The sequence below is a fragment of the Rhincodon typus genome, chromosome 5 (assembly GCF_021869965.1).
Source record: "Rhincodon typus isolate 14 chromosome 5, sRhiTyp1.1, whole genome shotgun sequence".
Classification (NCBI taxonomy): domain Eukaryota; kingdom Metazoa; phylum Chordata; class Chondrichthyes; order Orectolobiformes; family Rhincodontidae; genus Rhincodon; species Rhincodon typus.
In genome coordinates, this window is record NC_063336.1 from 24796389 (window position 1) to 24818630 (window position 22242).

Below are 22242 nucleotides of genomic sequence, written 5' to 3' on the forward strand. Positions count from 1 at the left end.
AAAAATAAACAAATGTAAATTTTTTATCTGGCACCTTACATCACACATTTGACAAGGTGCCACATGAATGATTTTCTGCTTTGCACAGTAACCATAGTGTGGGGGGTAACCCAGCATGAATAAGAAGATTGGCTAATTGGCAGAAAATGCAGTATGCATAAACAGGTATTTTTCCAATTGGCAGAATGTAAATAGTGGATTCTTGCCGGGTCTGTGCTGGATCTTAGCTTTTGTACTTTATAGATATGACTTTTTGAGTGTGGTGAAGGCAGGGTAGCTAAATTTACAAGTGACGAAAAGGTTAGGTTGGAAAGCACATTGTCAAGAGGACATAACAAGGATACAGGCATATATAGTTAGGTTGAGTGGGTGGATAAAAATCTGGTACGAGTATTGAATGCTGGAGATCAGTCACCCCAGGTCCAGGACCGTTCTGCAGGAGTTCCTCAGGGTAGGGTTTTAGGCCGAACTATCTCAGTTGCTTCAATGATTATCCCTCCATCTTAAGGCCAGAAGTGGAGATGTGTGGAGATGCTTGCTCAATTTTCAATGCTATTCATGCCAACTCGGATACTGAAGCAGTCCATTATTATGTGCCCCAACAACCAGGTTAGACTGATAAGTGACAATTAACATTCACATCATACGAATGCCAGGCAATGACCATCCTCAAAAAACCTAACCATCGCCCCTTCGATATTCAACGGATTACCACCACTGAATCCCCCAGAATCAACATCTTAGAAGTTACCATTGATCAGAAACTGAACAGGATCTGGCTTATAAGTATTATGGCTACAAGAGCAAGTTAGAGGCTTGGAATTCTGCTAACTAACTTTGACTTCCAAAGTCTGCAGTCCATAAACCAAAGTGGAATACTGTCCAAATGTCTGGATGAGCCTAGCTCCAACACAGTTTAAGAACCTTAATATCATCCAGGACACGACAGCCAGTCTATATCTCTCTAACTGTCTGTCTGTCTCTCTTTTTCTCTGTGACTGTACTTTGTACTTTGTCATCTACAAGATGGACTGTGGCAACTCGCCAAGAATTCTTTGAGTGCATCTTTGAAACCTGTGACCTTTGCCACCCAGAAAGATAATGACGTCAGATGCGTGCAAACACGACCTGCAACATTTCTTGGGAGCAAATTACTGCAGATGCCGGAATCTGTACTGAAACCACAAAATGCTGGAGATCACAAAGTCAGGAAGCATCCATGGAGAAAAAGCAAGCTAATATTTCAAGTCTAGATGACTCTTCTCTCTATGGATGCTGCCTGACCCGCTGTGATCTCCAGCATTTTTTTTGCTTTTGCTGCAATGTTTCTTCACTGTTGCTAGGTCAAAACCCTGGAAATGTCTTCCATTTTTAATATATTCTTATAATCTATTTGGAGCAGTGGTCTTTGGCCATCCTGATTTTTGTTAAATACTCAATCCATGGTTAGTCTTAGATTATCCATTAGAGGTTTCCCTTTAAGTTGGAGAGACATATGTCAATATTCTCAAGTTAAAGACTATCTAAGGAAGTTTCTTCACCATCTAAGGAGGTTTGTTGTGCATTATTACTCTGTTGCAAAATAGAAGATTAAAGTTTTCTCAAGATTATATTCTGCACTTCTGCCCACTATTTTGAGATCCAAGATCATCAATATTTTTAGTTCTTGCGCTCTCCTACACAATTGGAGAGGCAAGACCTTTTTCACTCTCAAGCCATATCCTCTAAACATCATGATATGACATTAGTTATGAGAAGAAGGTGACTTGATTCATCACAAGCTCCAGATGAGCAAACTTGTTTCATCATTTTTCATGTAACTAATCATCTTTATCCCCTTTTCTATCTCAAGGCTATCACTTCGCAATGTATTTACAAAGTCTTGTCAATGAGCAAGAATTAGCATTCTGTATCGCAGTAGAAAATAAGTCGCCCAGTCAGCTAGATTTTGCTGTTACATTAAACCCTGAAGCATCTCTGGAATTAACAACTTAACCATTTTGTTACTTTTGACTACTCTACAAATTCAAAAGGTATTTATAAGTCAGAACAAAATTGAAATCCTTAAATAAGATCGAATCAATTTCTAATCCTAGGCAAAGTTATACAATTATCCGGATAGGATATCTTATTGTATGTTATTTCTTGAACTTGCTCGATGTGCAGTGGATCTATTACTAAAGTCAACGTTGACCTCTTAGATGCCCAAAGCAATCCTGCCATTTCTATTTACAAATGATGACTGCCTTGTTTTTTTCTTTTAATGTTTGTTTCTGTTCCAAATTTAATTATCACTTGAATAAATGATTTTGTTTACAGAAAAGCATTTATGAACATGATTAAGCTAAATCTCTTATTGTCAATTTTCTTGCCAGGGACTGAAACATCAATGAACCTTCACCAGAAATTATACTATCATATATTGGGATTTCAACAGTCAGAGGATGTATTGTGTGCTGAATTTCCAGACTACCCCAAATGGATGGGCGGAGCTGAGGTATTGTTAGTTATTGTTTCATTTCAAGTATTACATGCATGATCAAAATACAGAAATCATTATAGACTGGTAACTCACATGTACTCGGAACATCAATAGATCACGGCTGTTCTGATTGCAATCTCAGATCCATGTTTACGCCTCCCCTGATAACCTATCACCCTCTCCTTATCGAGAATCTATCCACCTCTGCTTTAACACATTTAAAAACTTTGCATCCACTGCCTTTTCAGAAAGAGAGTTTTTCCTCCTGCTGTCTGTTTTAAATGGGCAACCCCTAGACTTTTAAAAAATGGCCCCAATTCTACATTCCACCTTGATCGGATAGCTGTGAGCAGGATGTTTCCTCTTAAGACCCCTAGGATCTTATGTTTCAATTAATGTTACCTTTTTCTTTTGAAAACTCCAGTGGACAGGCCTAGCCTGTCCAATCTTTATTCATTAGACAAAACACCTATTCCAGAGATTAATCTGGTCAACCTTTTGTGAAGTGCTTTCAATATGTCCCTTATGGTGACGAATACTGTATGCAGTGCTGCAGGCGTAGTCTCACCAGCCCTGTATGACTGATGCATAATGTGTCCCTACTTTTTGTATTCAATTCCCCTGCAATAAATGATAGCATTCTATTAGCTTTCCTAATTAGTCCCTGTACCTATATACTAGACTTTTGTGTTTCATGCAATATTCCTCTGCATCTTAGAGCGATACAATCTCTCACTATTGTAATCTCCTGCCTCCTACTGCAAGTTCCTCCTCAGCCCTGAGCAGATGCCTCGAGCAGGCAATGTAACCTTGTGGACTATTGTTCTTTGCTGCAGAGAATGATATCAATCCCTTCAGCTATACTGTTCCCTCCCTCAACTTGAATGGCTTCCTGTTACACAGTGACATGGTCAGCTGGCTTATCTGCTGTGCAGTCCCTATTGTCTCTCAAACAAGCTGAAAGAACATTAAACCTGTTGGATAGTTTCAAAAGCTGAGGCTCGTGTGCTCTTCTCTTCTGGGTCCACTTACTTGCCTCAGTAACAGTCACACTGATCAAATCAAAGTCGCTTCCCTAAGAGGTGTGACTGCCGCCTTTTCCTTCCCTGCTGCATTACAATGTCTTGTTGTGCAAACTTCAGCTTACAAACTCTGTGTCAAAGCTGTTTGGACTTTACTGCTAAAATGTTTGCCCTGGATCACACTCACACCCAAAAGTTCCACTTGCTGCAACTGTGATGCATCAGCTGTCCTGCCAACCTTAATGTGTTCTAATTAACTACTTTAGTAAATATAAAATTTAATAAAATAGTTAGGCTTTTATCTAATTTAATTTTAAAATTCTGTACAATTGCAACACTTAAGAGACATTTGGACAGGTGCATGAATGGGAAAAGTTTAGACGGATGTGGACCAAAGGCAGGCAGATGGGATTAATTTAGTTTGGGAAACCTGCTCGGCATGGACAGGTTGGACCAAAGGGCTTGCTGTATGGCTCTATGACTCTATAATTAACCTTGCCACCAGTTGCTATACTGTTTTTGAACCTTCAGAACAGAATCATAAAAACACTTTTAAGTGTGGAAACAAGCCATTTAGCCCATTTAGTCCACACCAGCCCTTCGAACGGCATCCCACCCAGACCCCATCCCCCTATCCTATCCCTGTAATCTTGCATTTACCATGGCTAATCCACCTAGCCTGCACATCCTTTTAGAGATTCTATGATGATTCGCTTAGATTGTATTTTAGATCATTATCTTGTGCCTCATTTTTAAAAGAAAATTCTTCCTCATGTCCCTATGCACCTCTTGATCAAAACCTTACATCTGTGTGCCCACGTTGTCCAATTGGCTTATTGAAACAAATTTATTTTTCCACCTAATCTAAACCTGTCCTAATCTAATATGCTTCCATTAGATCTCCCCTTGCCATTTCACTCCAACAGGAATGACCCCGTCTTCTTGAACCAAACTTTATTGCTAAATTCTGTTATTCCTGGAATCATTTTGGTAAATCTCCATATCCTTTTGAAGAAGTTTCGTATTCCTCCTGAAGTGTGATGATGAGAACAAGATGCAGTAATCTAGTAGTAACTTAAATAGAGTTTTGTGAGCATTTCAGCATGACAGCATAACTTCACTGCTTTTGTATTTTATACCTCCAGTTATGAAGCTCAAAATCACATGCTTTTCTAACTCCTCTCTCAATGTGTCCTGCTAGTGTTGTAAGCTAAGCCATCCTCTTTTGCTTCAATAATGACCATCCTTCAATCATAAGGTCAGAAGTGGGGATGTTCTCTAATTGAACAATGTTTAGCACCATTTTAACTCCTCGGATACTAAAGCAGCCCATCTCCAAATGCAGCAAAACCTGGACAGAATCCAGGCTTGGGCTGACACGTGGCAAGTAAGATTTGCACCATGTAAGTGCCAGACAAAGACTGTGTTTCCAACAGGATAGAATCTAATCAATGCAAGTTGATATTCAATGGTCTTAACATTGCAGAATCACCCACTGTCAACACCTTAGGGTTGCCATCAATAAAAGACTGAACTGGACGAGACACGTTAATTCTGTGGCTACAAGTGCTGGTCAGAAATCCAGAATCATGTAGTGACTAACTCCTCCTTAATCCTGATCAGCCACTCTGGCATGCAGTCAGGATCTTAATCAGGCTTCCATGTGCATGGCCCTCAGAGGTCTGTGCAACAGAATAAAATATTAAGGGAAAACAGCTCCTGATTCTCCAAAACCTGTCCTCTATCGACAAAGCATAGTTCAGGAGTGTGATGGAATACTCCTCATCTGCCTGGATCAGTGTAGCTCTAATATCATTCAGAAGCTCGTCACCATCCAGGACAAGACCGCCTGCTTGTTTGGCACAATATCCAAATACAATATTCCATCACTGACACTGTCTGGTAATAGTCCTACAGGATGCACTCAGAAGTTCACCAAGCTCCTCAGATATCACCTTCCAAACCCAGCACTATTGCTATCTGGAAGAACAAGGGCAGCAGATACGTGGATACACCACCTGCCAGTTCTCCTCCAAGCCAGTTGCAATCCTAACTTGGAAATATATTTCCATTCCTTTAGTGTCTCTGTGTCAAAAAACTGGAAGTCTCATAACAGTATTGTGTGTGTACCAGATGGACTGCCATGGTTCAAGAAGGTAACTCTCAACCACCTTCTCAAGGGGAAACTAATGAGGATATTAAATTCTGGCTCAGCCAGCAAAGCCCACGTACCTTAAATGAATAAAAACATAACAACATACATCAATTTTTTTGATCCTAGTAGGCCCCATCACTTCCTTTTGACAACTCCCTTAATATTTACATCCTGGTAGAAAAAAAAACTGTACTCTGTTCCTTGCTGACTGCCATTCTGTTCTATGTTCTCTCTTGCACTCTTTTCTCTTCACTTTTCTCTTCACCCCTCAGCTTTCATTTTGAAGATTTCGTTTGATATGTCCTTACAACTCTTTTTATTTTGCTTCAGCAATTTGTCATTCTCACTCATCATTCAAGAAGCCTTGACTTTGTTTACTTGCCTTTCCCTCTTATAATGTACCTACTGTGTACCTAAAATATCTCTGCCTTAAAGGTACCTCATTGTTACATTACAGTTGTTCTTGTCAGTCTTTGATTCCATTTTATCATTTTGGTTAGATCCTGTTTTATCCCATTAAAATTGGATCTTTTCCAAGTTGGATGTTCTAATTCATTGTTCTTTGCTCTTCCCCTTTACTAAAATGAACAGAATGATTCAATGAACATTTTAATTCCTAATAGCTAAGAGCTTAAATCTGCGCACTCGCTGATCCTCAATAAGATGGCAGTAGAGGCAGTATCAATTGTACTCTTGACTCGGGGTGTTGGGTAGCTCTATCGCTCGTCAGTTAGGCAGCAAATATATAACAACGTGAAGATGTCGAGAATGATTTTTACATGCTGAAAGTTATTTCCAAGTAGCCTATATGGGATGAGTAAAGTGAGGTAATTACTCAATACTCATCTATAGATAAAGCTGATGAGGAATTATTTGTTTGCTGTTTTAACATGACCCTCAGCTTTAAAAATCCACCAAATGTAAATTAACTCTGATTCTGATTCTTCACATATTTTCTTTACTGTCTGAGAAAAGTTCTGACCTTCACATAGATCATGTCCATCAGGATACGTGCATTGATTTGATTTATTGTTGTCACATGCACTGAGATACACTGAAAAGTATTGTTTTGCGCTATCCAGGCAAATCATGTCTATGATAAGATCATCAGGGTAATAGATCAGAATGCAGAATACAGTGTTACAGCCACAGAGAAAGTGCAGAGATCAGAATTAACATTTGAGAGGTCCATTCGTAAGTATGGTAACAGCGGGGAAGAAGCTGTTCTTGAATCCTTAGTACGTGTTTTCAAACTTCTATATCTTCTGCTTGATGGAAGAGGATGGAAGCGAATATAACTGGAGTGGAATGGGACTTTGAACATGTTGGTTGCATTCCCAAGGTAGCGGGAAATATAGATGAAGTCAGTGGATGGAAGGCGGGTTTGCATGATGGACTGGGCTGCGTTCACAACTCTCTGTAATTCCTCGTGGTCTTGGGCAGAGCAGTTGCCATATCGAGCTGTGATATATCCAGATAGGATGCTTTCTATGGTGTATCTGTAAAAATTGGTAAGAGTCATTGTGGACATGCCAAATTTCCTTAGCCTTCTGAGAAAGTAGAGGCGTTGTTGTGCTTTCTTGACCGGCGTGTCGACGTGCATGGACCAGGACAGATTGTTGATATTAGCTTCTAAGAATTTGTAACTTTCAACCATCTCCACCTCAGCACCATTTGATACAGACAGGCATGTCCTCCACGCTGATTCCTGAAGCCAATGACCATCTCCTTCATTTTGCTAACATTGAGGGAAAGATTGTTGTCTTTACACCATGCCACTAAAGTCTCTATCTCTTTCCTGTACTCAGTCTCATCATTGTTTAAAATCCAACCCAATGTCCAAGTTAGAGCAGAATTTGGTCACCCAATTGCGATTGTATAAGGAGTGTAGTAAGGGGTTGAGTATGCAGCCTTGTGGGCCAATGATGTTGAGGATTATCATGGAGGAGGTGTTGTTGCCTGTCCTTGCTGATTGACTGACTTCCTGATCCACAGACTGCAAGGATCCAGTTGCAGAGCGGGGAGCAGGATCCTAGGTCTCAGAGTTTGGAGATACATGGTGTTTATCGTGCTAAGATTTTTAATTTGTATATTTTAATAAACCGAAGCCTTCTATGGAATACAGGAAAGGCCCATTTATACAAAATGTGAAACAGTAGAGGTCACATAGATGACATCTTACCTGGCATAACATCAACATGTTCCAGAGTGTTATTGATTCATGGCCCTTGCAAAAGACAGAAAATACTGTCAATTTCCATAAAGAAATGGCAAGGATTCTAATTATCCTTTTTTGAATTGTCCAAAAGTTTTAAAATGGAATATTATTCAATATTGCCCAGCATTTGTGACTTTGTCATTGATTTGGAGTTCCACTAGAATCCATTAACTCTGATAACCGAGACCTGATTGCAGCTATCAGAAGTTTGGCACAAGTTTGTATATTTTTGCAGTCAGCCTTGTGATGTATGCTCTTTATTTTTATCTTTGTGATGTTTCTGCCTAAGCTTTCAGAATGTGTCATTCACAGAAAAAAGCATTTGCAAACTTTCTAAAAATAAAATGAATTGTCTAGAGCTTTGATACAAGGTTCAAAAGTGCATGCAGGCTCATAGTGAAAATATATAGTATGGTCCAAATATGGTTTATGTTGAAATTTCATGCTAACTTCAGAATTTTAATGTTACATTTAGTTATTTAGCTGTTCTATTATGGGCTATGAAAAATAATTTAAATGAAATGAATCAATTAAAATAAACAATTATTGTCTGATGCATGGAGAGAAATGCTGCAGTTCCCACAACAAATGTTCGCTTACATTTAAGGACTGCAGATCGTGTGAAATTGAGCAAATCGATATATTTTGTAAACCAATTGTAACAAAATCCCACTCTCTGAATTTGCCTGGACTAGGTGCAGTCCTTATTTCAGATTTTTAATAATTTCTGTTCTTGAGCTGAAACCTGATCTGCTTCATCATGATCCTACACATCTAGGCTTCCTTCAATATCTTTACTTTCCAGTGCTGGTGTGCTGTCTTTTTGATAGTTTGCCATCCTCATCTACCCTATAGATGGGATGAGCAAAAAATGTTTAAAAGGAAAATATTAGGAAAATATTTCTCAAACTATGTGGTACAAGCAATTATGCAGTGTCATCTTCAAAACATGGGTGCAGAAATATCTTTTTCCCTGAGAAAGATTGAATGTTGTTTCAAAATTTTACAATTGTATCATAAGGTGTGACATGATGGATGTAGATGGGGTGCATTCCTGGAAGGTGGTACTAAAACCAGGGAACTTAATCTCAATAGCATTGAATAGACAAGTTAAAACCAAGAAGGCGAGGAATTTATTCATTTATATGATAGTGAATCTCAAGAATTCTCTATCCCAAAGAGTTTTGGAAGATGAATCATGATGCATGTTTAAGGCAGAAATCGATAAGTTTCTGAAGACTAAGGAGTTCAATGGATATAGAGGTAATTTTGGAAAGTTGCACAGATGTCAAAGGCAAGCCGTGAATCAATAACTGGATTGGCTTGGAGGCTGAAAGGCAGATCGTTTTTCAGCTCAAGAATAGAAATGATTAAAAATCTGAAATAGGGAATGCAGCTAGTCTGGACAAATTCAGGATGTGGGGGATTTTGTTAACATTGATTTAGAAAATATGCTCCTGTTCCTATCTTTATCCCAGAGTGTTGAAGGAGGCAGCAGCAGCAGAATTAATAGACAGGTTGGTGATAGTCTTCCAAAATTCTGCATTGTTGGACGAGGCCTGACACAATGGAGGCTTTCAAATGTATCCTCACTACTAATGAAGAAATGGAGAGAAAACGAAGAAATGGAGAGAAAACCCAAGAACTGCAGAACTATTGCAGGAAAAATATATCAGGAAAAATGTTAGAATTTGTTTTGGAGAATATAATAACAGGACACTTTGTCCAACCATACAATTGATGAGTCACCATGGATTTGTGGAAATCCCATCTGACAATGCTTTTGGGAGTTCTTTGAGGATGCAGAGAAATTTCTGGCCTCATAGGGTGGTGAGCCTGTGGAATCTTACACCACAGAATGCTGCAGAAAAAGTCACTGAACATAATTAAGAAAGAAGTAGATTTCTAGGTTTCAGGGAGTTTGGGGAGAGATCAGGAGTTGAGATAGAGGATCAGTCATGATCGTGTTGAATGGCTGAACAGGCTGAATGGCCTACTCTTCCTATTTTGTGTTTCTTTATGAGAAAAATGCAAGCATGCTTCAAGTGACAATGTGAAGGTTTTTTTTTACAAAGAGGGTGGTAAGTTCCTGGAATGCACTGCCAAATGTGGTGGCAGGGGTGGATACAGTAGCAATGTTTAAGAGGCACCTTGACAGATATATGACCAAGCAGGGGATTGAGGAATATGAACTGCTTAGAGGCAAATGTGTTTTTCATTTAGAAAGGTGTCGTGTGCTGGCACAGTCCTTGGTGGGCTGAAGGGCCTATTTCTGTGCTGTAATATTCTTTTTTTGAATGGTCAAATTTTTGTACAATACCATACAATGCAGAGGAATATGAGGAGAGGTTGGCAAAACAAAATAGAGTATCTTTAATTATGAGAGGCTGGGAGGTGATGATCTTCAAAGGGACTTGGATGGCCTTGTTCACGAGTCACTGAAAGTTAACCTGTGGGGACAGCAAGCAATTAAAATGACAAATAATATGATGGTTTATTACCAGAAGATTTCGGAGTGTAGTAACAAAGATGTCTTAGAATTATAAACCACTGCATAATCTTTTTCTAGAAGGGCAAACCACATGTATAAAAACCAAAAGAACTGCGGATGCTGTAAATCAGGAACAAAAACAAAGTTGCTGGAAAAGCTCAGCAGGTCTGGCAGCATCTGTGGAAGAGAAAACAGAGTTAACGTTTCGGGTCTGGCGACCCTTCCTCAGAACTCATGTATCACCAACCATATCCAGCAATGAAATACAAGCTTGCTGGAGCAGCTGCACAAGGCTGCCTGTGTGGTTTTAAAAAAAAAATGCAACTGGTTGTAGACCAGCCCAAGTGATGTCACAGCCAAAAAAAGTCAGAGAAGGCACTATGGCACTACCACATTGAGTCAAGTATAATGACGAGCAATAAGGCAATTAACTGGAGGAAGCTGTGAGCCAAATTTGAAGCATTTTAGCGTTTATCATGATGCATACAAATGACAAAATAGATGTTCACAAATGATTTGAGCCAAAAAATTAAATGTGATTCTACTTGGCCTGTGATTGATACCGTCAAAAAAAAGTGCTAGAATTCCCCTGCCAATTGTGTTCAATCCATGTGACAATAAGTAATTGAGCTTTTCTTGTTGATTCACTAGGTGCAAACATTGCAGGCTAGGCCAGCATTTATTACCCATCCACAATTGGCAATAAGAAGGTGGTAGAAAGCTCCCTTCCTGAACTCCTATAGTCGCCATGATGATGGTGCAACATAATGCTGTTACGGCGAGAGTTCCAGAATTTTGACCCAGCAATAGTGAAGCAAAAGTGATATAGCTTCAAGTTAAAATGATGTTGCATGGTTTGGAATGGAATATGTGGTGGTGGGTTTCATGTATTTACTGCCCAGTCTTTCCAGATGGTATTGATTATGGGTTTGGAAGGTGCAGTCTAAGGAGCCTTGGTGAATAGTTGTAGTGTGCCCATTAGCTATTGCAAATTTCTGCCACTGTGTCAGAGCTAGTGTGCGATTCTTGAGGATGTTAAATGGACTGCTTTGTCCTGGACGGAGGCAAGTTTTATTTGTATTGTTGAGCCTGGACTCATCCAGGCAAGTGCAGACTTTTCCATCAAACTCCTGACTTGACCGTTGTAGACCCTTGAGCCTAGTGAATAGGCTTGAATAAGGATGTGAGTTGTTCACCGTCAAATTCCGGCCTCTGACCTGCTCATGTAGCCACAGTACTTTAATAGCTTGCCCTTTTCAAATTCTAGCCAATTGTAGCACCCAAGGATGCAGATAGTGGGAGATTTCAGCAAAGGATATGCCTTTGAATCTCTAAAAGCTGATGTTTAGATTCTTTCTGGTTGGAGATGGTCATCGCCTGACACTCATGTGACACAGATATTCTTTAACACTTATCAGCCCAAGCTTGACACGATCCAAGTATTGTTGTATTGCATGGACATGGACTACTTCATTTATCTGAGGATCCTGGAATAGTCCCTGAACATTTTGCAGTAGTCAGTGAACATCTACACTTCTGACCTTATGACAGCAGGCAGGGCACTAAGGAGCTGAAGTTGTTGGTCCAAGGACGTTACCCTGAAGAACTCCTGCAGCTCGGTAGTGGTGTACTGGTCATCGTAAAGGTGATTCGTAGATTCATACAGTACAGAAAAGGCTGTACAGCCCATCAAATCTGCATTGACATAACTAGCATTTAATGGTACGCTAATCCTAATTTCCTGCACTTGTCCCATATCCTCGAATGTTAAGATATTCGAAATGCTGATCCAAATTTTTTTTTTTTTTTTGTTAAGAAGGTTGTAAAGTTTCTGACTTCCACTACCTTCCAAGACAATGAATTCTAGATTCCCAGCACATGCTGAGTGAAAAAGTTTTTTTTTCGTAAATCCCCTATTAATCTCCTACCTTTAACTCAAAATAATGCCCTCTCATGATTGTCCTCTCAACCAAGGGGCACAGCTGCTGTCTATTCACCCTGTCTGTACCCCTCCTAATCTTAAACACCTCAATCACACTCCCCCTAAGTCTTCTCTGCTCTAAAGAAAACAATCCAAGCCTATCTAGTCTCATCTTACACCTCAGTTTCTCTATCTCAGGAAACATCCTGGTGAACCTCCTCTGTACCTATCACATCCTTCCTGTAGTGAGGTGACCAGAACTGCACACAGTACACCAGCTGTGGGCTAACTAATGGTCTGTACAACTCCAACGTTACCCCCTTGCTCTTGTAGTCTGCCTCAACTGACCGAAGTTAAGATGGCATATGGGACACTTGCTATGCTATTCACTTACTGTGCCGACTTCAGGGATTTGTGAATCATTGTCCTGATCCCTCTGTTCCTCTAAGCTACCCAGTGTCTGCCATTCATTAAATACTCACTCTCTCATCTTGTTTCTTCTTCCAGATAAGTACAAGGTGACGCACTCTGGTCTGCCCATCTGACCAACCCATCTATATCTTCCTGTAACCTACAACTATCATCTTCACCTATTAACCAGTCTACCAACTTGGTATCAGCTGCTTAACATTCCCCCCCACATTTTCTTGAGTAGTATGGCATGAGACATAATTGTTATAATGTAAACTGAATGAAATAATAATTGGAATACTCTTGGTGAAACGGCCAGCATGTTGCGGATGAAGTGATGAGTGGACTTTACCATAAGTAGATGGAGACATGCAGTTGTACGAGAGAGGCAGAATACTTCTTACTGCTAGATATACTGTCTTCCGTTGACTTGTTTGATTTTATGTTAGAATTATTTAGATTGTACTTCTATCTTTACAAGCACTCGAGATTATTTTGTAGTGGATCAAATAGAGTTAATTTCAGTCTTACATGTTAGTGAACTACTTGAACAAAGTTATCCTGATTCAAGTTTCCACATCATGTTTCCTCTTTATTTCCTCCTTTAGTGATTTTTAAAAACAAAACTAAAAAGTATTTAGTCAAGTATAGAGCCATTTATTTGTTACAGCTAATTATTTTGACTTAAACCTATGTATAAAAATCTGTTATCAAGAGAAGCTTTTCAAAAATAGATTCACTTGGGTTAGTTAACCAATTGTTAATAGTATCTCTGCACTTGGGTATAGGTATCAGATGATGGACAATATGTTCTCCTGTCAATTCGTGAGGGCTGTGATCCAGTCAACCGTCTTTGGTATTACGACCTGAAAGAGTTGCCCCATGGTATTAAAGGTAAACAGTTATTGTAATTTAGTCTTTGCCAACACAATTGGTTCAATACAGCTATCATAAAACCATAGGATTTTATAACACAGAAGGAAGCCATTCGACCTGTCATGTCTATACCAACTCGCGAAGGAGCTATGCAGCTACTTAGCTTGTCCCATTCTGCAGCCAATCTCCGTAGCCCTCTATGTTGCTCACTTTCAAATCGATATCCAGCTCTTTTTTGAAACCTCCTCTGGAATCCACTACCGCCATTCTCCCAGACAGTGCACTCCATATCCTAACATCTCTGAGTAAAGAGATTTCTTCTCCTCTCCAATCCTACCTCCCTTACTGACAGTTTTGAAATTGTGATGCCTAGTTACTGATATTACCAACTAGAGGAAACAGAAAATATCCTTCTTTACCTTGTCAAAATTGTTCATATTTTTGAACATCTGTTAATCTTCTCTGCTCCAGGGACAATAAGTCCAATTTTTCTAATCTTTCCTTGTATCTTAAAACCCTCATTCCTGGTATCATTGTAGTAAATCTCCTATGAACTCTCTCCAGGCTTTAACATCCTTTTTAAATAAGGTGCCCAGAACTGAACACAATGTTCCCCATTGATCTGACCAATGACTTGTAAATGTGTAATATCTCTTTCTTGCTTTTATACTCTCTGCCTCAATTTATAAACTCAAATATCCTATAAGCTGCCTTAATGACTATTCCAACTTGCCTAACCATCTGCAAAGAATCATGCATGTGAGCCCCGAGGTCCTTCTGATCCTGTATTCCCCTCAAAGTCAATAATTGAGCCTGTATTGTCTCTTTGTTTCTTCTACCAAAATGCATTACTTCACATTTCTCTGCATTGAAATTCATCTGCCAGGTGTCTACCCATTTGGCCAACTTGTCAATGTCCCTCTTAAGTCACTCAGCATCACCCTCACAATTCGCTCTTGACCCTACCTTACGGTATGCAAATTTAGAGATTTTTGCCCTCAACGCTCATCTCCAAATCATTTATATAAATCTTCCTAAATAGTTTTGCTCCAAAAGCTTTTTGAGGTTGGTTGGCTCGCCGAGCTGGTTTGTTGTTCCGCAGACGTTTCGTTACCGAGCTTGGTAACATCCTCAGTGCAGCCTCTGATGAAGCGTCGATGTGTTTTCCCGCCCGGCTTTTAAACTCTGGGGTCCATTGCGATGGATTGCCTCACTTCCGGGTTTCCTCCGTAGGGGAATGTATATGGGGTCGAGTTCGATGTGTTTATTAATAGCCTGCTTTGTGGAGTGCCATGCTCCCAGGAATTCTCGTGCTTGTCTCTGCCTAGCCTGTCCCAGGATCTTGGTGATGTCCCATTCGAAGTCGTGGTTGTCCACGTCCTTGTCCATGTGGATTGAGATGAGTGAGTATTGGTCGTGTCTTTTTGTAGCCAGTTGGTGTTCATGTACTCTTGTTGTTACCAAGGATGTCTGAGGATGTTACCAAGCACGGTAACGAAACGTCTGCGGAACAACAAACCAGCTCGGCGAGCCAACCAACCTCAACACCCACAACCCAAGCTACAAATCTACTCCAAAACCTTTGATACTTCTAGCTTGTACAATATTTTCCACATATCACATTGTCCCTTAGAAAACAAATGCACAATTTTTCCTTCTTAAATATACCTACTGTATACCTACATTTTTTCTGAAGAAGGGTCCCAAACTGAAACGTCAACTTTCCTACTCTTCTGATTCTGCCTGGCCTGCTGCGTTCCTCCAGCTCCACACTGTCTTATCTCTGACTCCAGCATCGGCAGTTCTTACTATCCCTACTGTAATTCATGTCTTTTTCAGGATTGATTTAAAATTTGTAAGCAAAGTTTTATTTGTCTCTTAATGGAGATGTTTCCTTGAAGTAAAACTCACATTTTTGTCTCTAAGGTGGCAAGTTTTGATGCATGTGCCCACCAGCCATATTTCAGTAATTTGTAAAACTTACTGCACGTTTTTAAATTTTATTCAATGACTAGTTGTGGGCATCACTAGCAAGACCATGATTCTAATGAACCCCTGTCAGATGTTGTGGATCTCCATTAACCATAATAAACCATAGTCTTTGGAGGTGACAAGGTGTTGAGCTGGATGAACACAGCAGGCCAAGCAGCATCAGAGGAGCAGGATGTAAGTTGTTACTTTCCTCCCTCTGCTGTTTCTTTCAGTGGCTTTTTCACACATCAATACCAAAAGGTCTATACAGTTAACCAATTCCTAAACCTCTCCCATTGTTGCAAAAAAATTATTTGCGAGAAACACTACAATGATATTCAATGAAAGTTTTTCAAATTTTACTCTAAGTGTACTTATGCGATTCAACAGGGACTTAGACATATGTTTGCATTAAAATGCATACATGAAAAAGGTAAAAATTGTGTGAATTCTTTGGGCAGGCAAAGTAGTAGTTTTAAATTACAGCATATGACTCTAGACCTACAGCCTACATTTCATCTAATTTTCCTGCCGTTGCATGAATCTCCAAGGTCTGTGTGCAGCAGCAACTTCCAGCAAAAGAAGTTAACGTTCTTGCATCCTGTTCAGCATGTGTGGACCTTCTGAATAGGGAACATTGCCCAAAATATTTGTGATTGAACCTTAAACATCCTTTAAAATGACCTAGCAAACCTCTCGAGTCAATTAGGGATGGGGCATCGAATAATGGCCCATCTCCTGAATGAATAGAAAAAAATCTTGCCATACCTTTTCAGTCTCATTTCATTATGATTCATTGTAAATTTCTTGCAATTATCCCTAAATTTATTCTAATCCATGCAAATTTTTAGTGCTTATCTCTGCTTTACCTAATAAAACACCTAATGGAGTCCCATTTTACAACTTCTAGACAAGCAACAACTTGAAAATTGCCAAACCTAATCAAGCAATCCCAAGAATGATTGCGAAATCATGAAGCTGTATTCCATCCATAGTTAATAACTGAAGCTCATTTGGTCAGCTAAATTGGTTCCATGCATAATCTTCTGCAAATTGTGTTTGTGCACATTTTCTGTTCATGAAGTACTTTTGTCAGCATTCTTTGCCAAATCTGATCCTGAAATTATCCCTGTAAACATTATGGAATTTTTGTTTTGTAAACAGCTCTTGAATTATGCAATTACAAGCTGAATGCAGATGGCTGCATTTACAAGCTCTAACCATCGGGCGGGGGTACTGAATACTTCTTCAATTTTTCTGAAACCAGCTCTGCCATCTTTACTTGAGAACATGAATTGGACAAAACAGAATGTAAAGTTGTCTGTCACATGTCTGTGCTTGCTTATGTTAACACACAGTAAGATGGTGTTTATTAAAGCCACTTTCTGAGAGAAATTAAATAGTTAAATTTTGTTTTAATAGGAATTCTTCCTTGGGTCAAACTAGTGGATAACTTTGATGCAGAATATGAATATGTCACTAATGAAGGAACAGTATTCACCTTTAAGACAAATCTCAATTCTCCTCGTTACCGCTTGATTAATATTGACTTTAGCGATCCTGATCCTTCTAAATGGAAAACTTTGGTTGCTGAGGATGAGAAAGATGTATTAGGTAAGTTTTTTTTTGTTCCGTTTATCATTGTAATGGTTTTCTTCAATGTTCCCTTAGATGTATCCATTTGAATCACTTGTTTGAAGGTATAGGAAGGTCACGAAATTTGTATGTTTTTTTGCATGTGCTTGGCAAGTATCAATTATGTGCACTATGTCACATTGTAATCTAGCAGATTTACACATCAGCTTGTTAAGCTACCCTACTTGTACATTAAATTTTCAGATTCTTTGTCGTCCCACTTTGTGCTGATTGTTCTGTAACTAATTCATGACAGCAGGTCTGGTCACCGCTCTATAGGAAGGATGTGGAGGCTTAGGAATGGGTGCAAAAGAGGTTTATCAAAATGTTGCCTGGATTAGAATGTATTAGCTCTGAGGAGAGCTTGGGTAAACTTGGATTGTTTTCAGAGCATCAGAGACTGAGGGACTGGATTGAGGTTTTGACTGAAATTGAGATTTTGAAAGCACTGACAATTTAGGCAACCTTGTTAATTCCATTGATCTGAACACCTTCAGTCAAAATATTCTTCCCAATAACATAATTTGTATTTATTCCAATGATTTATTTACTAGATAATGATGCTGCAAGCTATTAAGTTCAGAAAGTGTACTGCTGAAATCTTCAATGTTTGGTTCAGGAGTAGGCTGAAATGGTTATTGGTTGCAACTGACAAAACTTCAATCGATTACCACATTTAGTTCCTTTGAGTTATAACTTTGACTTAGCAGCATTCGTACCTCTGACCTGGTTCATATAGATCTCTGAATCAGCATCATTTAAAGAATACGTTGTCTGCTCAATATCCCATCACCGTCTGTGAGACCTGTTTTTGGACATTATTTGGAAAATTGAGTTCTAAAATGAGCCCTATATTGCCTTAAGTTTGCTTTGTATTTCTGTATTGTGCCTTCATTAAGAAGGGAAGAACATAGCTTAAATTTGATTTTTGAGTGACATTGGAAATGTACTTACATGATTTTAAATTAGGCTTTTTAAAATAAAAAAAACCTTGAATATTTCTGTGCCTTAGGAGCAAGGATAGAAGAGAGTAGTAAAAATAGCCTGTGATGTAGTCGCAAGATGTACCAAGATAAAGGGAAACAGAAAAGTGTTTAATTTGCAAGATGGAACCATCCAGAAGGGCAGGGAGTGTACATTTATTTCAGAGAGAAAGAATAAGGTTGTTTAGAGAATAAAAACCTTGTAACAGCAACAGTGGAGTTTAACAGTAACCAAAACAATCATGGCAGAAGAAAATAGTCCTGAGTGGCTTTGTGTCAGTAACAGAACTCCAGAAACCAAAGGCTTTGAAACTGGTGTTCAAGAAGTCCATGTTAAGAAATAAGTGAGCTGTGTTGGCAGTCAGTTTAAGGGTCTCTCGCTAATTAAAAATAGCATTCATCAATGCAGAGCTTTGTTGAAAACAAACCAATTACAGCTGTACCCAAAGAAGAAATATCTTCACTATTTGGAACTTCTCCTTTCTCTCTACAAAAAGAAGAATGGGTTAGAGAGGAAACAAATTTAACCCCCTTATAACCAGGACTTATTGGCCCCCAAGTTTAAAGTTGGAATGTAGTGATCCTCCGTCAGAATTTATGGGTTTGTAAGACTGTTGTTGAGGGTAAAAGAGTTGAAACTTGTTTTCTGATGGTTTTTATTGACACCCTTTTATCCTATTCATTTAAACTTTAGTATAGTTAGCTTTTTTTTCCCGCACATACGTAATAAATTTTTGTTATTGTGTTGAAAGTACATTGGCAGCCTTTTTTGAATATGTTCAATGACTGACTATGATAGTAAGCAAATGGCAAAATAAACTTTCTGTCAAGCTAAGTTTCACTCTGGGATCTCATTTGGCCAGTATTTCCATCAGCTAGGATAATAACAAAGTGGGGGTCTGCAGAATCAATAAGCTTTAAATTTGAGAAGGAATCTGTGAATCTTTAGAATTGAGTGGGGAGAGGTACTGAGCATAAAAGCAGGAGAGTTGATTTGAAGTGTGTGATTGGAGCTCCAAAATGGCCTTGAATGTTGCTATGACATTTTTTTGGCATAGAATATGTACCAGTGGATTATTTGAAATCTTTAACTGAGACTAAACTGAGAAAGTTAGTGGATAAGCTGAAAGTAGAAATAAAAGGATGTTGTGAGAGTTAGATATCTAAACTGTTTTAACAACTGATTACCATTAAACAAAATATAATTTAATTCCTCACCTGCTTAATCAAGTCAAAATTGTTAATTATTAAAAAATGACTCAAACTGACAATGTTACATTTTAAAAACTGAAAGAATTGCAGATGCTGTAAATCAGGAACAAAAACAGAAGTTGCTGGAAAAGCTCAGCAGGTCTGGCAGCACCTGTGAAGAAAAAAATCAGAGTTAATGTTTCAGGTCCGGTGACTCTTCCTCAGACCAGTTCTGAAGGAGGGTCACCGGACCCGAAACGTTGACTCTGATTTTTATTTTCTTCACAGATGTTGCCAGACCTGCTAAGCTTTTCCAGCAACTTCTGTTTTTGTTCCCAATGCTACAATTTAGTTCCGATAGGGACAGCTACAAATGTGTACTGCAGTCTGTCGGAAGAGCAATCTGCAAACTTTGAAATTATTAAGAAAGCAATATTCAATGCTTATGAGCCTGTACCTGAAGATTATCAATTAAAATATAATATTACAAGAAAGAAACCTAATCTGACACTTTTATGCAATTTGCAAGAGATAAAGAAACTGTGGGAATCTATGATTTCAGTCATTGAATTTAAAGAACATGTTTGAAATCATGGTGAAGAATTGCAAAATAATATTTCAGTAAGCCTTAAGACTTGGCTAGGTTTGCAGCAAGCATCAAAAATAAGAAGAGTGGCAGTTCTAGTAGATACCAATATCATCTCTTACAGCCCATTACTGGGAAAAATTATAGTCACTCCTGCAATATAAAGAAAAGGAAAAAAAGCTGGAAATCTGAAATGAAAATAGATCATAGAAAATTATAGGTACTGGAAGACCATTCCAATACAGCCTTGGAGGCAAGGTCGGAAATGATAACTTTTAGTCCAGACCATAAAGAGTACTGTTTGGAACTTCTCCTTTCTCTCTACGAAAAGGAGTATAACTGGAGAACAGTTTTGATGATTGAACTTCAAACATCTTGATGTTGGAGAGAAAACAAATAAGACCCTCCAATAACAAGGGTTTATTAGGCCCCCTGAACAACCAAGAATCATCCACTCCACCTCTCATTCTTGGGCTGATTACAGAATTTAGTAGAATCATTCTTGAAGGAAGAGACTTTGTTATAATTGCAATACCGTGTATGCAAATATTTGAGCTAACCGAGAAAATCCTGTCTGCAACCTGGCTCACATACAAAGTTGGACAGTGTAAATAAAACAGTGGCATGACTCTTTTCAGTTTATTCATGCATCACAATGGCCTGACCATGTACAGTGAAAGATATTGAAAAATGTTTGGAGTTTGTTCTAGAAAAACTCAGTAATCTTTTTTTCTGCTTAGTGTGCTGTTTGGACAAGTCAACCAAATCATCAGTGCAACATGGATTCCATATTTTAGCACTGTAGTGCAAAGCCCTGGAGCTTTTCTATAGCCTTTCTAGTTTAGCTGGGGAAATGGACAAGTGAGCAGGTGGGCATCCACCTGACTGTTCAGGGTGATGATCTTCCTTTTCTTCCATTGATACGTTTTTATTCAGTTTCCTGGTACGTCACTCGTCAAAAAATGCTGGAAGTCGTCCAAATGGTTTTGTTGGCCTCCTGTGTTGGTGGTGTATTGACGTTCATAAAGCAACGTTATTACTTAGATTTTCATATCACAAGAACAACAGTTTGTCAGTGCCATCTATTTTGGCACCGACCATAGCTGTGTCCTGAAGTTGTTTGTATTAAATTGGTTATTTTCTTTCTTAAGTTTGCTTTATGACTGCCTGGCTAATATACTGAATTCTACTCCCTTTGCAAGGCATGACAGGTACATTCTTGTCTTTACAGTGAAGAATTGTATAAGGGTTTCTGGTTGTGATAAAATTACTGCACATTTTTGAAGAGGTTGTGATGATACTATGGCTTTAAGAGGTGTATTTTGTCCTTTTTCTTTAGCAAAGAAAGGTCGAGACAGAGGTGCCCGAGCTGCTGCTCAAAGCAAATAAAGAAACAGCTTGTGAGGCCATGGGTTTTTAAAAAAATTAGAACGATAAAAGCAGCCAGAATGGGTGGGGTCAAGCTCCCACAGAACCATGATTATTAGTTTTAGCTTTCTGTAGTTGCCGAGGTCTTGAAGCAGGATGTGGAAGCTCTTATTCCTCTCTCTGTTACAGCTAAAAGCTGGGGTTCTCTTCCAGCTGTGAGAATTACATGTGAGACAATCTGTTTACTGAATTTGCCTTTGCCAAGGGTGCTTTTATGGGATGTTACTGTATTGGAACAGTTGATTAGTAGCAGTTAATATATACTATTTTGGTAAGCATTTTGACAGCATTATAGTTAAGGCAATTCTTTTCACTTTTTTATTTTTACTTTGTCTGTATTTTTACACTACAGTTAAAATAAAGTGTGCTTTGCTTAAAGTCAAGTAGTTTAATCAATCAAATTGCCTCTGGAATGCAACATCTTATCTTAAAATAGGAAAAAAATTAGGGTCTAGACTGTCTTAATATGTTTTGAGGAGATTGTTTTGGTCCATTACACGTTGCTTTATATATTTGGGTTTTAGCCATATGCGAGTTATCAAAAGTATAATTTAGATAATGTCTTACTTTAAACCAATATTTGTAATTAGAATTTTTCTTTTTGTATGTTTACAATTTAAGTTTATCTATATTTTCAGAATGGGCAGGATGCGTCAAGAACAACTTTCTGATTTTATGCTACCTACATGATGTGAAACATGTTCTGCAGCTGCATGAGTTGGCCACAGGAGCACACTTAAAAACATTTCCATTGGATGTGGGCAGTATTGTGGGCTACAGTGGGCAAAAGAAGGACACGGAAATCTTCTACCAATTTACTAGTTTCCTGACACCAGGTTAGTACAGAGTCAAATTAAGACAGATTTTTAATT

The 22242-nt window shown here is 38.7% G+C and overlaps 1 protein-coding gene across 1 annotated transcript in view; it reads left to right on the forward strand.

Annotated features, from left to right (window-relative positions):
• LOC109934916 (prolyl endopeptidase) overlaps nt 1-22242 on the forward strand; it is a 130754-nt gene that overhangs the window by 40445 nt on the left and 68067 nt on the right. The window contains exons 6-9 of the mRNA XM_048596701.1: nt 2376-2497; nt 13489-13594; nt 16970-17161; nt 22009-22206. Of these exons, the coding sequence (XP_048452658.1) occupies nt 2376-2497; nt 13489-13594; nt 16970-17161; nt 22009-22206 (618 nt within the window). The remainder of the gene's footprint in view (nt 1-2375; nt 2498-13488; nt 13595-16969; nt 17162-22008; nt 22207-22242) is intronic.